Consider the following 17,820-nt stretch of genomic DNA (forward strand, 5'->3'; position numbering starts at 1 on the left):
TTTTTGGGGGAAGGAGAGGTTTGTTCCCCCTGCTAGCTAATAAGAGAGATTGGGTGAAATCATGGCCCCACTGAAGTCAGTGGGGTTAGGGATTGCATCCATTTTCCCCTTAGTGGTATCCATAGCGCTGGCCCTAGCGCCCCTTGGAGCCCTGTGCACATACACCGGTATAAGAGGTGCCGCCAGCTCCATACCCTCTCAGTTCCTTCTTATGAACTGTGCCAATTGGCTGGAATGCCTTCTTGCTTTGCAAGGCTTTCCTAACAGTGCTTTGGACTCAGATCTAGTATATATAATTTTTGTAGTGAGTAAGTTTAGTTACCAGTCTTAGTATAGATAGTTATTCCAGTCTTAGAGGGACATTGTCCCAGGGACTGGGCATGCCCCGGGCTTCAAGCCATGCTCATCCTGCACCAAGCCTATCTGAAGTGCCTCGGAGAAGCTCACTTTAAGGAGAAGTGTGGAATCTGCAGGGGCTTCAGACTAAGGACTTTGAAAGACAGAGACATTTACCTGAACGCTCTGCTAATGGAAGCAGCCCTCAGACCGGCCGAATTGGTGCCATGTACTTCAACCTGTGTGCAAAGTGCACCTCCAGCACTGGGCTCTTTTTGGCACCATTCTCCATCCCTGGTGCCAAGTAGGAAGCACAAGAAACAACTTGTTGAAAGAGGGTGCTCCCTGGCACCGAAGAGAGACGAGAGGGGAGCAGTGGATGTAGTGAGACCTGTGCCAGGCCACTTGTCTTCCCCAGAGCTGCGTCGATCCCAGTTTGGGACCCTTCTCCCACTCCTGGGAGTGGTTGTGGTACCTTGTGCTGGCGGGCCCCCTCAACTCCAGAGGCCTTCCAGGCTGCAAAAGACTTATTGTCCCTCCTGATACCGCCCACTCCCCAAGGTCCCATGCCTGTCAGGGCTATCAGGGACAGAAGGGTGCAAAGGGTGGAGAGCTCCTTCTCAGCACCAACGGTAGCGGCACATTCCAGGGGGAAGCCCTGCATGCCCCCCCCCCCACCCACAACAGTCCCCAACCCGACATTGGTCACTGCTTCCCAGGCACTACCTGGAGATGGAACCGGACATGGCCCCCCCATGATCTTTGGAAAAAGACTCATCGTTGGAGTCCAAGGTGGAGTCCTTCATCTTGCCAAAAGAAGTACCGGTACCTGTCGGACGCACCAGACTTCAGTACTGGCCTCTTAGCAGCCACCTGGCCATCAGGACGCTAACCCATGCAGTGGTAGTATTGGAACCTGTGGGGGTTTCCCCTGGTACCGGGACACCATTCCCAATGGTCGTACTCAGTCGTGTAGGCAAGCCACTACTTTGTCCTCTGGCACCTACCCTAGCTCTGAGGTCATGGAAGTGACCAACTGGAGGTGGTAGTAGGGTTATTCATCCTGCTCCCGCCAGATGATTTTAAGACACATCAGGAGCTCCTAAAGAGGGTCGCCACAAACTTGGAGATAGAGGAGCTGAAGGAATCCACTCACCATGTGATAGATATCTTGGCTGCAGCGGCTCTCTCCAGAGTGGCCCTTCTGATCAGTGAGGGGGTTGTGGGACCAGTCAGGGGCAGGGCTCTATGGCAGACCCCTTCCTCTCTGCCTCTTACCTCAAAATGGGTAGAAAAGAAGTACTATATACTGGCCACCAGGTTTGAGTACTTGTATTCGCATCCCCCACGGCCTCCCAGACATGATTCCTATAAGAAGAAAGAGAAGGGCTACAGGCGTCGTCAGGCCCTACCTTCCATCTCTGCCTCCCAGTCAGGCTCAATTAGATACCCTGGTGAGTCCAGGCAGGCCTTTTGAGGGTATGCCTGAGGACAGCATACCAGACTTCAGTCAAGATCCATCCCCCTTTTTGTTTTTGGACCACCTGTTTCCCTTCTGCACTTGAAGGTCTCACGTAACATGCTACAGTACATAACAGTAGAGGAAGTTCCTCGAGAATTGAGAGGGAAGGGGTTCTGCTCCTGGTATTTCGTAATCCCGAAGGCCAAGGGGGGCCTGCGTCCCATCCTGGACCTGTGTTGCCTCAACAAATATCTCAAGAAATTGAGGTTCCGCATGGTCTTCCTGGCCTCTATCATTCCCTCTCTGAATCCGGGAGAGTGGTATGCTGCCCTTGATCTCAAGGACGTTTATTTCCACATTTCCATCTTTCATGAACACAGAAGATTTCTTCAGTTTGTGGTGGGCCAATGCCACTACCAGTTCACTGCATTCCCCTTCAGCCTGTCAGCTTCCCCACAGGTCTTTACAAAGTATATGGTGATGGTTGCAGCTTACCTGGGACGTCGAGGTGTACGAAGCTACCCATACTTCAATAATTGGCAGATCAAAGGCCATTTGTGAGCTAAGGTTCAGCACAGCGTTGCCATAGTATGGGCCACCTGTCAGGCGTTGAACCTGTTGGTAAGCAAACAGAAATTAACACTAGTCCCAGAGCAAAGAATAGAGCTTATAGGGGCAGTGCTCGACTCTACCCAGGCCAGGGCCTTCATAGCAGAAGCCCGGTTCTGAACTATGTCAGATCTAATCACCCGTGTCACAGCTCACCCACTTATGAGTGCCCAGGTATGCCTCAGACTGTTAGGTCACATAGCAGTATGTACTTACATGGTGCAATATGCGAGGTTACACCTCAGACCCCTACAGATGTGGCTGGCATCGATCTACTCCCCAGGCAGACACCACTTGGACTCAGTTCTCATGATCCCATCAACTGTCTTAGCATCTCTGACTTAGTGGGTAGATCCATGTTCGGTGATGAAATGGGTGCCCTTTGCTGCCCTGTATCCATCAGAGACCTTGATTATGGATGCATCAGAACTGGGGTGGGGAGCCCGCCATGGCAATCTCAGAATCAAAGGGCTCTGGTCCCAGGAAGAGCTAAACTTGGAGCAATACATTTGGCCTGCCAGGTGTTTTTTCCACAGCTGTCAGGCAAGGTTGTGCAGGTCTCAATGGACAGCACGGCCTTGATTATTTTATATCAACAGGCAAGGGGGAGCTTGCTCCTCAGGCCTGTGTCAGGAGGTCCTCTGTCTATGGGACTTCTGTGTGAACCATACCATCCGTCTCGAGGCAGCACACCTTCCCGAAGAACAGAATGCATTGACAGATCAACTCATCGGGTCCTTTTCCATTCATCCTGAGTGGTCCCTTCACCCAGAGGTAGTCAATGCTATCTTCCAGAAGTGGGGGCTCTCCAGGTGTACCTGTTTGCCACCAGACAGAACAGGAAATGCCGCAGGTTCTGCTCGGTGCATGAGCTCAGCCAGGGCTCTCTGTCCGATGCCTTCCTGCTCTCGTGGACGGGCAGGCTGCTGTTTGCCTTTCTACCGATTCCCTTGGTTCACAAGGTCCTTCTAAAGCTCAAGAGGGACAAGGCAAAGGTTATCTTGATAACTCCGGCATGGCCACGCATTGGTTTGGCACACTTCTGGACCTCTCGGTAGAGTTAGAGTTAGAGTTCCCATGACGTCCGGACTTGATTTCACAGGACCAAGGCCTGTTGCTTCACCCGACCTTGTCTCCCTACACCTGATGGTGTGGGTTCTGTGTGGCTAAACTCCGAGGACTGGGCATGCTCCGGAGCAGGTCCAGCAATCTTGCTAGGTAGCGGGAAACACTCCATCAGGGCTATCTACTTGGCTGAGGGGAAGCGTTTCACTTGTGGGCCTCTGAGTGGAATCTTTCTCTCTCAGCCCTCACTGCAGTCCATCTTGGGACTGTTTGCTCCACCTGAAGCACCAGGGTCTGACTGTCTTCAGTCAAGGTTCACTTGGCAGCCATCTCAGCCTTCCATCCTCTGGTCCAGGGCAAATCAGTCTTCTCCCATGAGATGACGATCAGGGTCCTCAAGGGTTTAGAAAGGTCTGCCCACAGGTTTGTGCCCCGATTCCCCCATGAGACTTAAACCTGGTCCTGTCAAGGTTCACAGGTCTCCCCTTTGAGCTGTTAGCTTCTTGTTCTCGCCTACTCCCCTTGTGGAAGGTTGCCTTCCTAGTGGTGATTACCTCGGCCAGAAGGGTCTCCAAAATCAAAACCTTGACATCAGAACCCCCATATACTATACACAGTGTTCTTCAAAGACAGCGTCCAACTGCGCCCCCACTTCGCCTTCTTTCCAAAGGTGGTATTGCAGTTCATAACAACCAGGACATTCTTCTGCCTGTTTTATTTCCGAAGCCTCACAGCACTGCTGTGGAATGTCAGCTACATACTTTAAATGTTAGATAGGCCTTGGCCTTCTATATTGAACGAACTAAGCCTTTCTGCAAGTCTACACAGCTTTTCGTGGCTGTGCTGAACAAGATGAAAGGTCTACCAGTGTCATCCCAAAGAATATTGTCCTGGATAACTGCCTGCATCTGGGCTTCCTATGAGCTGGCGAACGTCCCACCACCGGCTATCGTGATGGCTCATTTTACAAGATCCCAGTCTTTATCAGCAGCATTCCTCACACAGATAGCAATCCAGGATAGCTGCAGGGCTGCGATGTGGTCATCTATTCAGACCTTTGCATCCCACTGTGCCATCACCTAACAGGTCCGTGACAATGCTAGTTTCAGTAGAGCAGTGTTGCAATCAGAACATACATGACCTTGGAGCCCACCTCAGAGGATACTGCTTGTGAGTCACCTAGCCTGGAATTGACATAAGCAAGCGCTTGAAGAAGAAGAAGTGGTTCTTAATTTTTCATAACAGTTGTTCTTTCAGATGTGTTGTTCATGTCCATTCCCTGACCCACTTTCCTACCCTCTTGTTGACGTTACCCGCAAGAAGGAACTGAGAGAGTGTGGAGCCGGCAGTGTCCCTTATACCAGTGCATGTTCACAGGGCTCCAGAGGGTGCTTGGACTGGCCCTACGGATACCACTAAGGGAAAAATATCCAGCAACTGTGCATGTAGCGTGCACATACCTAGCCTGGAGTGGACATGAGCAACACTTCGTAACTGTTGCTCTTTGAGATAAGTTAGTAACCATTTTTTTTCTTTATTAAAGTGCCCTATAACATCAAAATGTCCAGTCCACTCAGGTTAAGTGCCTTTTCTGCCAAGCCACTTCTATCTCATTGGGTCACAGTGACGAAGAGAAGCCTACTGAGAAAAAGGTATGGTGGTTACCACCAAATCAAACTCATGCCTAGGTCTTGCAACAAGGAGGGCTTTAGTGATCTGGATACTTGAGTAACACAGAGAGAGAGATTCAAAGCAGCTGAACAGATAGCAACACCTGTGGGTTGAGGAGTGTTCTAGCAATACCTCAAAGACAGTGGAATGAAGACTGGCTTTTTATTTATTTTGATTTAAATGATAACTAAAAAGATGCCTATCCAGGGCTTTAGGCACTCTGACACACAGGAACAGTACAGCTGAAATCTCAGCATCATTAAAATGATTAACTTAGCAGGAGGTCAGCCAGTCAACAACAGTAATTTATTTTAGCTCCTTTCTCATATAGGAAGTATACCCTGAGCCTTCTCAAAAAACCTTATCAAAAAGTTCTTAAAACATTTATGGATCCCACTGTAGGTGTGTGTACCCCATGTGTGCAAGCCCAGAATCTTTTATCCAGCTGTATTCATTGGGGCTGCTCATGCATCCTGTGCTCCCTCATGCCCTTCCCAAGGATATAAAGAGTGGAGCAGCCCCAGCTGCCATTCAATTTCTTCTTGCTGCTCATGGAAGCAAGACAGAGCTACATGGTGTCCTTCTACTTCCCTGTAATTTCATAGGTTGTTTAGAATAGTTACTTAATGAGTTGACAACTGTTCTTTGTAGCCTATACATTTTATTTAGTGCCCAGTGGCCCCCTGAAAAAAGGCAACATTTATTTTTTGTTTGAGTCTCTCCTGGTATTGAGGTGCAAATCTGATGGCTGACACTGTCTTTAGACTTTAAAATCTGCACTGCCTGTGAATCACCTGTGCCTGCAAATAATGGACATACTAAGTGTCTTTTTTTTTTTGTTTAGGGAAACTGCATATTATGGACAAATGTTCAGTTTGCAAATCCTTTTCTACATGCATGAAGGGAGCTAGTGATACCCATTGAAAAATGTTTCTGATGGAAAGGTCAGTGAGGAGTTTTCCCAAATTTGAAGTCCCTCATCAGAAGCAATCTGCTGTTATAAAGCTGGTTGCTGCTAGGGCTTCAGCTACCAGAGATGCTACTTATGGTGGCTAGCATGCCTACTGCTCTAAGAGACCTCATGCTTTTCAAAAACATGCTGAGCCTTTTCTACAGTCCTCTTCGGGTCAGTCAGTCTGACTCCTGTCCAAGGTAGGAAGGAGCAGAGATCTTCAGATGGTGTTTGGCACTGATCACCGTCCCTGGCACCAGCTAAGAAAAGGTCTAAGACTCATTGCTCTGATGTCTCCAAACTCATTCCTTCCAAATCCAATCAACACCGTGAGTCTTCAGGGACTAGGGAAGCCCTTCTTCCACTTGGTACTGTGTTAACAGTTCTCAGTGACCGATACCACTTCTTCAGTACTAATGCCATTGGTGCCATCTGCCACAGATTCTTCAGTACCACACCTTAATAAGAAGACCTCATCTACTGAGACATCCACATTGGTACCACGGAGCTCATCCACTTTGGTCCTAATTCCTGTCTCAATGCAGGCTGCCTTTACAACCTCTGGGAACATAGTGATCACTCCAATACTGGAATCTCCTGCCTTTGATATTTTCCAATATTTACTGGATTCAGTTCCCTTCTGGTATGGAAACCAAAGGTATCGATTATGAAAGAATCTCCCTGAGGCAGTTATCTGTGGTATCAAAATCTATTTTTCAGTAACTAGTGTCTAGATCTCCACAGTCTGTTACAACCCCTCAGATATATGTACCATCCTGGATGGAGTTCTGCTAGTCTGTATCTTATGACTGTAGAAGTGCTTCTTGTAGATTTTTCTCCTTATTCTCCTAGACTGGTTCCTGAAAGAGACCTAAGAAGAAGTCCTTGTCATAGATCCCATACTTCTGACAGGTTTCAGGCACCTTTATGTCCTGTGGCATTATCTGACTTTCCTGTATGGAATGTAGGTTAGTATGGAATCCAACATTTTCCTGCTCCTTGTTCATCTAGATTCAGGTCTGAGAATCGATCACCTCTTCCGAAAGAACCATCTAAGATAGCACAACTCTCTAACTGGAGTTCGTCCAGGAAGTTGAACAGGAACCTCATGGATGACAATGAGGGGCCAACCCATTCCTTTGGCTAGTTTATTTTCATCACCATATAAGGCTATAGCACCATCTGCTCCTTCCGCGGCCTAATGTCAAGGCCTGTCAGGACCTCCTTAAAAGGATGGCGGAGACCTTAGATACACTCCTCAAAGTCATTCAGGAAAGTTCTCTCAAATTATTTGATATTCTGCATCCAGTTTCCCAAGTCTGTTTGGCCATGCCAATCACTGAGAGTATTTTGGAGCCAGCTGAAGGGTTGTGGCATGCCCCATGCTTATTTTTACTTGTGATTTGTGTCAAGCTGCATTAGAATGGAAACTGGAATTGAAATACAATGCCCAAAACAGCATTTTAAAATTGTTTTGGTTAAAGCAAGCTACTTTAAATGTGCTGCATATTTTTTAAAATGTAAGTTTATCAAAACATTGTGCGTTTAAACCTGATTTGATATACAAAGGAAGTATTATCTGTAATTAGTTAATTGAACTGATTGTTTCTGGTTTCCATTTCCATTAGATTTTAGAAACAGTAGCTCTCATCCTTTCTCACCTAATTTCTATGCGTAGACTGGAAAAGGAAAATAAGTTTTCCTGCTTTTTTTTTTTTTTTTTAAAAATGTGAATCCATTTCTCAACTTTCAATGTAGTCATTTAACAAACTAGTTGAATAAACTGAAATAAAGAAAATATTCTCTCTGCAGCTGTGTAAGAGGCTACTGTTATCAAAATCTGGTTAACACTTCAATGAATGCACTTCCAGGTGCTTCACACAGTGAATTCCATGAGTTCAGTGGTTTGACTTTCTTTAAAATTTCAGCATAAACATGTACTGTTTGAATTAATTTAATAACTTTAGTTAATTTATTTTGATAGATTATACTAAGTTTAGGCCTTAGCATAAGTTGTCACAATTTCAGATTTATTTTTAGTAGGTTTATTTTAAAAAAGAAAACTCTGATTTAAATAACACATATGATTTTTTTAAAAAAATCATATGTATGGATTTGCAGAAACAAAGTTTTCAGAAAGAAAAAATATTACCTCTTTTAAAAAACAAACGTCCTTTTTTTCAAAAGAGGTGCCCTTTATTGTTCACTTACATAAACTCCTCACATTGTAAAACTGTTCACTCTCTTTTCAATTCAGGTAAACGGCAAGAAACAAAAAATGGACACTCAGTTATTCTCCCCGTTGTTAGGAGGGATCACAAGTACACCACCACCTCTGGAATCATCCCGGTTATATACTAATTGGTCTGTGTCTGGAGATGAAACCAGCACAGCAACTTCTTTACAAGACTGCACAAAAAAACGGTATTAAATAAGTATAATCTTATGCTGTTTTCTGGAAGGCTGAAAGTTTAATTGGGCAGTAGTGTGAGGGTTTGGTTTCTAAGTATTGTAAGGAAGAAGTTATGGGATAACTACAGAAACTCATGGGCAATAAATCACCTGAATTGACTGTGGAAATCATGGCTATACTTTTAAAGTATGTGACATAAAAATTCCTTATTATGGAACAAAATGGGAAAGTCAAGTATCAGATAAATCTTGATCTTTATATAATGACAAAAAATTACCTTTTGAAAAGGCCTCCTTTTTACATCACGTCATTATGACCCTTTTTGGTGACAGAGGGAGCTGTTTTTTGTAACAGAAGAGGCACAGTGAATGCTAGTTTCTTCCTCTTGTTACTGAACAGTACAAACGAATGGAGGTTTGGGGACGTGTGTGTGGAACTTCACCACCACTGGTAACATAAGTATGCATTCACCAGCTTTCTGAGACTAATGCAGAGGTCTTCCAGGGGGTACAGCAACTCATCTAGATATTTGCCTAGCTTTACGACAGGCTACATAAAAAGTCCATACAAACTAAAATTTCATACAGAAAAAATTAGAAAGTAAGCAATTTTTCAGTAATAGTGTGCTGTGACACTTTTTTTTTTGTATTTTTATGTCTGATTTTGTAAGCAGGTAGTTTTTAAGTGAAGTGAAACTAGGGATAAACAAGACGAATCGGACTCCTGAAAGGGGTACAGTAGTCTGGAAAGGTTGAAAACCACTGGTCTAGTCTGCCTAGACCAGTGGTTTTCAAACTTTTTTTCTTGCAACCCAGTTAAAGAAAATTGTTGATGCCCGTGACCCAACGGAGCTGGGGATGAGGGGTTTGGGGTGTGGGAGGAGCTCAGGGTTGGGGTGCAAGGGTGAAGGCTGTGGGGTGGGGTCGGGAATGAGGGGTTCAGGGTGTGGGCTGGGGCAGGGGGTTAGGGTGTGGGAGGGTGTCAGAGCTCTGGGCTGGGGTGCAGGCTCTGGCGTGGGGCCAGGGATGAGGGGTTTGGGGTGCAGGAGAGAGCTCCAGGTTTGTGGCGGGGCAGCTCAGGGCTGGGGCAGGGGGTTGGGGCGCAGGCTTACTGCGGGCGGCTCCTGGTCAGCGGCACAGCAGGGATGCAGAGGTAGGCTTCCTGCCTGTCCTGGCACCATGGACCGCACTGCACCCTGGAAGTGGCCAGCAGCAGGTCTGGTTCCTAGGCAGATGCGCACAAGTGGCTCCTAGGCTCTCGCCCACAGGCACCGCCCCCACCTCCCATTGGCCAATTCCGAAATAGAGGGTGTTCAGGTAAGCCATGTGGAGATTGGATTCACTTTCTCTCCCATTAAGGTGGGCAGCCTGTATTAAGTATCCAGAGACAGGAATCATGTTAGCTATTAAATTAAAGTTTTAATGGACGCACCAATCTGCACTCTGAGCCCTCACTCCTAGGCCTGGGCTACTTCTCCCATCTAATCTTTCAGTAAGCTTATGAAACAGTTGTTGCAGCTGCCTGCTATTATACTAGCCTGGCCCTGTGTTACCTCTTCTTTTGTCTACTCCCATTTTCTTTCACATTCCTATTACCTGGTTCTATTTCCTTTCCCCTTATATACCGGACATTTAAATGAGCACTCTCATGCTATCTCACATTTATCTTAGTCATCTTAAGATAAATATGTGCATCTGTTGAAATATCTAGTGTATCTTTATGGTAGCTTTAGAAATATATAGGCAACTGCTAACAATTAGAGAAGTTATATAAATTCAGACCTCTCTCTCTCTCTTCCCCTGTGTTCTTTCTTTTCTATCCCAGATGCTGGCTATGACATGCATTCTTACTTTGGGGTTGTTTAAGGCTGACTACCACAGTAATTTATTGGCCCTTGATATCCATGATGACATTTGCATTTTCAATATAAATGTCTCATTTTAGTATTTATAACTCACTACATCAGAAATAGGAAGCCTAAGAAAGAATAGGTACTGTGACTGGTTCCCCCTGGGTGCCACCTGGAACTGGGGTACCCACTGAGTACCCAGCAGCCTGGATTCGCTCTCAAACTGTGCTGCTGTGGCAAGCTGCAGACCCGCTCCCGATTCTACACTTCCACCAGTATTTCACACAGGTAGGGACACACCCAGCTGCAGTTACACATAAGCTCTCTAACCACCAGCTTCCCAGCCTTGGACACCGGAACAGTACTGTCCTACCCTGGTCAAATCTGGCCAGTATATGGGTTTAATACCTGGTCTGCCTCTCCCTCAATGTGAAGAGAACAATGCACACTTGTGGTAACTAAGCAGAGATTTTCCCCCAAGCACTCCAGTCAAAGCTCACCGGTTTAGATTAAAACAAAAACAAATTTATTAACTGCAGAAGATAGATTTTAAGTGATAGCTAACAGATTAAAGCAGATTACCTAGCAAATAAATAAAAAACACAAACTAATCTTAATAGATTGTAAATACTCATTCATAAGCTGAATTTTTTAGTAAAAAAGAGAAGCACCAGAGTAGGGGGTCAGCTTATGAATGAGTATAGAGAGGGAAAGGTGGGACACAGCCCCTCCCCCCAACAGAGGGAGCAAGAAGAGGCAGCAGAGCCAGAAGGGAAGAGGCAGGGCCAGAGGCTCTCTGCTTCTGGCCACGCTGCTCTCCCCTCTGCCTCTGAAGCAGCTGCAGCCCTGTGGCTGGCAGGCTGAAGCTGTGCTGCTCGGCCCCACCCCCCAGAGCAGGCTGTGGCCACGCCACCTGCCCACTGGAACATGCTGCAGCCGCGCCACCCAGTCTGGCCCTGTCATAAACAGATAGCTAAGGGTTAATGTCTCTTTCACCTGGAAAGAGGTAACCTGAAACACCTGACCAGAGGACCAATCAGAAAACAAGACTTTTTCAAATCTGGGTGGAGGGAAGTTTTGGGTGTGAGTTCTTTGTTCTTTGTCTTGGGTCTGACCCTCTCACCAGGTGGGTCGAGGAACCATAAACCCCCTACAGGCCAAGGTGGATGCTATCCAAAAGTGGCCTGTCCCAAGGTCAAAGAAACAGGTCCAATCCTTCTTAGGCTTGGCCGGGTACTACAGGTGATTTGTACCACACTACAGCCAAATCGCTGCCCCCCTGACCGACCTAACCAAAAAGACCCAGCCAAATGCAGTTAAGTGGACTAATAAGTGTCAAAAGGCCTTTACCTAACTTAAGGCAACGCTCATGTCTGACCCTGTGCTCAGGGCCCCGGACTTTCACAAGCCATTCCTAGTAACCACGGATGCATCTAAGCGTGGTATAGGAGCAGTTCTCATGCAGGATCACAACTTCCATCCTGTCGTGTTTCTCAGCAAAAAACTGTCTGAAAGGGAAAGTCGCTGGTCAGTCAGTGAAAAGGAATGCTATGCCATTGTGTATGCCCTGGAAAAGCTACGCCCATATGTTTCGGGACGGCGGTTCCAGCTACAAACTGACCATGCTGCGCTAAAGTGGCTTCATACTGCCAAGGGGAACAACAAGAAACTTCTTCGTTGGAGTTAAGCTCTCCAAGATTTTGATTTTGAAATTCAGCACATCTCAGGAGCTTCTAACAAAGTAGCTGATGCTCTCTCCCGTGAGAGTTTCCCAGAACCCAGTAGTTAAAAAATGTTCTTAAAATGTACAAGTCTGTTAGTTATATACTTAGTGGTATATGTAAAGGTGCATGTGTTGTAGTAATCTGTTTATTTTAAAGTTCTAGGAGGAAATCGCCGCCAGTTAGGTTCCCCACTGTCTGCAATTTGGGGGGCGTGTCATAAACAGATAGCTAAGGGTTAATGTCTCTTTCACCTGGAAAGGAGTAACCTGAAACACCTGACCAGAGGACCAATCAGGAAACAAGACTTTTTCAAATCTGGGTGGAGGGAAGTTTTGGGTGTGAATTCTTTGTTCTTTGTCTTGGGTCTGACCCTCTCGGCTATGAGAGTGATTTTTCTATCTCCAGCTTTCTAATCTTCTGTTTCCAAGTTGTAAGTACAAAGATAGTAAGACAATAAGGTTTATATTGTTTTCTTTTGTATTTACATGTGTATAGTTGCTGGAATGTGTTAAATTGTATTCATTTTGGATAAGGCTGTTTATTCATTTTTTTTTCTTTTAAGCAAATTACCCTGTATTTGTCACCTTAAGACAGAGAGACCATTTTTATGTCCTTTTCTTTCTTTTTATATAAAGCTTTCTTTTTAAGACCTGTTGGAGTTTTTCTTTAGTGGGGACTCCAGGGAATTGAGTCTGCAGCTCACCAGGGAATTGGTGGGAGGAAGAAGTCAGAGGGAAAATCTTTGTGTTAGATTTACTAAGCCTGACTTTGCATACCGTCTGGGTGAGGGGGGGAAGAGAGATTAGCTCTCGGTACTTCTGTTTTCCAGGATTGGAAACAGGGAGGGTGGAGTCCCTCTGTTTAGATTCACGGAGCTTGCTTCTGTATATCTCTCCAGGAACCCAGGGAGGGAACTCCTGGAGGGGAGGACGGGGAAGGGAAATGGTTTATTCCCCTTTGTTGTGAGACTCAAGGAATCTGAGTCGGGGGTCCCCCAAGGGAGGTTTTGGGGAGACCACAGTGAGCTAGGCACTGTATAATTCCTGGCTGGTGGCAGCTTTACCAGGTCCAAGCTGGTAACTAAGCTTGGAGGTTTTCATGCTAACACCCATATCTTGGACGCTAAGGTCCAGATCTGGGAAAAATGTTATGACAGGCCCATCGGAGCAAGCTCCGGCCGCATTGTCCAGCCTGCTGGAGCAGCTCCAGCCAGGTCAGAGACATCCTCCCCTAGCCCTCCCCAGATAAGGTGGGAAGGGATGGGATGAGGAGAGTGTGGGAGTCCTGGGCTAGGGGTGGGGTCATGTGGAGGGTGGTCACAGGGATTACTCCCCTGACCCCAGCTTCTTGCCCCCAAAACATTTCCCCACCAGTTGCTGTCCCGGCCCATCAGGGTAAGCAGCTGGTGCGCAGGACACTTTGTTTACTTAGCTTTACTTCCATGCCTGCAGACGCTCAAGGTAAACAAATCATCTCAGCCCACCAGGGGCTTATCCTGATGGCCCAGAAGCCAAAGTTTGCTGACCCCTGAATTATAGGGTCAGCTTATGAACGGGTTCCATTTTTACTTATCCTTCTTGAGGGGGGTCGGCTTATAAACAAACTGGCTTATGATTGAGTATATACAGTACTAGATAGATTGGATATGAATTAGCAGATTCTCACCCAGCGAAATGATACAAGCAGGCTGCAGATTTTTAAGGGGCAAGCTGCACTTGCTTTACAGCTTGGAATCCCCAGGTCTTTTATTCACAGGCTAGAAATTCCTTTAGCCTGGGTCCAACACTTCCCCCAGTTTAGTCTTTGTTCCTCAGGTGTTTCGAAGAGTTGTCTTGTGTGGGGAGTGAAGAACTCCAGATGATGCCACTCAAGGGGTTAAAGAGAGAGATTAAGGAAGATAAAGGCATTGCTGAGAAGTTAAATTTATTTTTTTTTAATCAATCTTCACTGGTGAGACTATTGGGAAGAATCACAGAAGTGTAGGACTGAAAGGGACCTCAATAGGTCATCTAGTCCAGTCCCCTCCACTAAAGTCAGGACTACATAACAGACCATTCCTGACAGGTGTTTGTCTAACCCGGGGTGGGCTAGGGGAGGGGTTGTGGCCTGGCTCCCATCCACCCCACCCCCCTGGACTCCTGCCCCATCCAGCATCACCCTCGCTCCCTGTCACCTGACCACCCCGGACCCCCTGCCCCTGACTGCCCCCTGCCACCCCATCCAACCTCTCCTGTCATTCCTGATGACCTCCATGGGACTCCTGCCCCATCCAATCACCCCTTCTCTCTGTCCCCTGGCAGCCCCAGGAACCCTTGCCCCTGACTGCCCCCTGCCAGCCCATCCAACCCCTTCTCCTCATTCCTGACTGCCCTCCCTGGGACTGCTGCCCCCATTCAACCCCCTGTTCCCCACCCTTTGACCGCCCCAAACTCTATCCACCCCCCCAAACTCACTTGCCCTCTATCCAAAGCCCTGCTGCCTGCCCCCTTTACCGCGCTGCTTGAAGCACCGATGGCTAGCGGCGCTATAGCCACACCGCTTCGCAGGAGCAAGCCACGCCGTTGGCACTGTGCAGCATGAAGCACTGGGTCAGGCCGGGCTCTGTAGCTGCACTGCCCCAGAAGCTCACAGCCCTGCCGCTCAGAGCATTGTGCCGGCAGTGGAGCAAGCTGAGGCTGCGGGGGTGGAGGAACTGCAAGGGAGGGGCTGGGGGCTAGCTTCCTTGGCCGGGAGCTCAGAGGCCAGGCAGAGGAGGGTCCTGTGGGACAGATTTGGCCTGGGGGCCATAGTTTGCCCACCTCTGGTGTAACCTGTTCTTAAAAACCTCCGGTGATGGAGAGTCCACAACCTCTCTAGCTAATTTGTTCCAAGGTTAACCACCCTGACAGGAAGTTTTTCCTAATGTCCAACCTAAACCTTCCTTGTTGCAGTTTAAGCCCATTGCTCCTTCTCCTATCCTCAGAGGTTCACGAGAACAATTTTTCACCCCCCTTGCAACAACCTTTTTTTGAAAACTATGATGTCCCCCATCAGTCTTCTCTTCTCCAAACTAAGCCCATTTTTTTTCAATCTTCCCTCATACGCATGTTTGCTAGACCTTTTTTTCTTCCCTGGACTTTCTCCAATTTGTCATATCTTTCCTGAAATGTGGCACCCAGAACTGGACACAGTACTCCAGTTGAGGCCATTATTAGCCAGGAGTAGAGTAAAGAATTACTTCTCGTGTCTTGCTTACAACACATGGAGAACAGTTGATCACTGCCCTCTTTATAACAGCCCTCAATGTATTTGAAGACTGTTATTAGACCTTCCTGTCAGTTTACTTTTCTTGAGACTAAACATGCCAAGTTTTTTTAACCTTTCCTCATAGATCAGGTTTTCTAAACTTCTTATCATTTTTGTTGCTCTCCTCTGGACTCTCTCCAATTTGTCCACATCTTTCTTAAAGTGTGGTGCCCCAAACTGGACACAGTACGCCATCTGAGGCCTCACCAATGCTGAGTAGAGTGGAACAATTACCTACAATGTCTTTTATACAACTCAAGAATATTAGCCTTTTTATCAACTGCATCATGTTATTGACTCATATTCAATTTGTGGTCCTTTGTAACCCCCAGATCCTTTTCAGCTGTAGTACTGCATAGCCAGTGATTTCCCGTTTTGTAGGTGGTGTTGCTCTTTTTCTTCTCAAGTATAGTACTTTGCACTTGGATTTCATCTTACTGATTCCAGACCAATTCTTCAATTTGTCAGTGTTGTTTTGAATTCTAATCCTGCCTTCCAAAGTGTTAGCAATCCCTCCCAGCTTGGTGACATTTTCAGATTTTATAAGCATACTCTTCACTCTACAGTCCAAGTCATTAACGAAAATATTGAGTAGCAGCAGACTCAGGATAGACCTCTGCAGGCACTAGATACATCCCTTAGTTTGACACAGAACCATTGATAACTACTCTTTGAGTATGGTCTTTCAACCAGTGTTTTACCCACTTTATAGCAATTTAATCATTTCCCTAGTTTTCTTATAAGAATATCCTGTGGGACTGTGTCAAAAACCTTAACAAAAAAAACTTTAAGAACAGACCTCAATGAGAAACTGCAGAACTGGAATTAATTTGCAAACTGGACACCATCAAATTAGGCCTGAATAAAGACTGGGAGTGGATGGGTCACTACAAAAAGTAATTTTCCCTCTGCTACTACTCGCACTTTCTTGTCAACCGTTGGAAATGGGCAACGTCCACCTTGATTGCATTGGTCTCATTAGCATTGACCCCCCACTTGGTAAAGCAACTCCCATCTTTTCATGTGCTGTAATATATATACACTGCTTACTGTATTTTTCACTCCATGCATCTGATGAAGTGGGTTCTAGCCCACGAAAGCTTATGCCCAAATAAATTTGTTTGTCTCTAAGGTGCCACAGGGACTCCTTGTTAAAATTCTTTGAACATGTCAATGAGATAATGGATAAAGGAGAACCAGTTGATGTTTATCTGGACTACCAAAAAGGCCTTTGACCAGGTCCCTCAATAAAGAAACTAAGTTGTCATGGATTGAGAGGCAAAGTATTGTTATGGATCAAAATCTGACTAGTAGCTAGGAAGCAAAGGATTATGTCTACATTGCAAGTATTACAGCTGCACCTGCACTGCTGTGGTGTAGATACTTGCTACAGTGATGGAAAGGTTTTTTTTTTTAAATCCACTCCCTTGAGAGGTGGTAGCTAGGTTGACAGAAGAATTCTTCTTTTGACCTAGTTGGTGTCTATAGTAGGGCTTAAGTCAGCTTAATTATGTTTTTCAGGAGTGTGACTTTTTCAGACCTCTAAGCAACATAATTTGGTTAACCTAAATTTTAGGTGTAGCCAGGTTTAGGATTAAGTGGCCAGTTTTCATCATGTCAAAATACAAACAGTATGATGCCTCAAGGTTCCATACTAGGTTCCTTTTTGTTTAATATATTCATGATCTGTAAAGGGGGGTAAGCAGTGAAGTAGCAAAATTTGCAGATGGCACAATTACTTAGGTTAGTCTGGACCAGAGAAGACTGTGAGGAACTTTTAGAGAGACCAAAACAAGCTAGGTGAATGGGCAACATGATGACAAATGAAATTCAGTGTTGGTAAATACAAATGGGAGGTAAAATTTTAACTAATGATATGTGTTACAATGTTCTGAGTTAATGGTATCGAATCAAGAAAGGAATGTGGGCATCAGAGTAAATGTTTCAATGAAGACCTCTGCTCAGTGTGCAGCTGTGATCAAAAAAGCAAACGATATTAGATTGCTTAAGAAACGAGATAGTGAATAATACAGAGGGTATTATAATGTCTTTATATAAATCAGTGGTCTGGCTTCGTGTGGAATACTGGATGCAGCACTGGTCACCTCTTCTCCAAAAAGATATTGCAGACCTAGAGGGGGGTCAGAGAAGGGTGACAAGAATGATCAAGGACATTGCAAAAATCTCATATAAAGAGTTTGAGAAAATTGGGATTGTTTACCTTTAGAAAGAAGATATATAAAAGGGGTCATGATAAAAGTATGTAAAATAATGCATTCAGTAGTGAAGGTAGATAGGAAACTTGTGTTCTTCTAGTCTTCTAACAGAAAAACAAGGTTTTCAATTAAATTGAAAGGTAGGAAATTCAGAACAGGTAAAAAGAAATATTTCCCACAATGTGTAATTAAGCTGTGGAAGTTGCTACTACAGAAAGTTGTTGAGGCAAGAATTTAA

General features: G+C 45.7%; 1 protein-coding gene across 1 annotated transcript in view; it reads left to right on the forward strand.

The window, feature by feature from the left end:
• LOC127045933 (meiosis-specific coiled-coil domain-containing protein MEIOC-like) overlaps positions 1-17,820 on the forward strand; it is a 32,674-nt gene that overhangs the window by 9,214 nt on the left and 5,640 nt on the right. The window contains exon 3 of the mRNA XM_050942828.1: positions 8,353-8,519. Coding sequence (XP_050798785.1) covers positions 8,353-8,519 — 167 coding nt within the window. The remainder of the gene's footprint in view (positions 1-8,352; positions 8,520-17,820) is intronic.

This window comes from Gopherus flavomarginatus, chromosome 2 (assembly GCF_025201925.1).
Source record: "Gopherus flavomarginatus isolate rGopFla2 chromosome 2, rGopFla2.mat.asm, whole genome shotgun sequence".
Lineage (NCBI taxonomy): Eukaryota > Metazoa > Chordata > Testudines > Testudinidae > Gopherus > Gopherus flavomarginatus.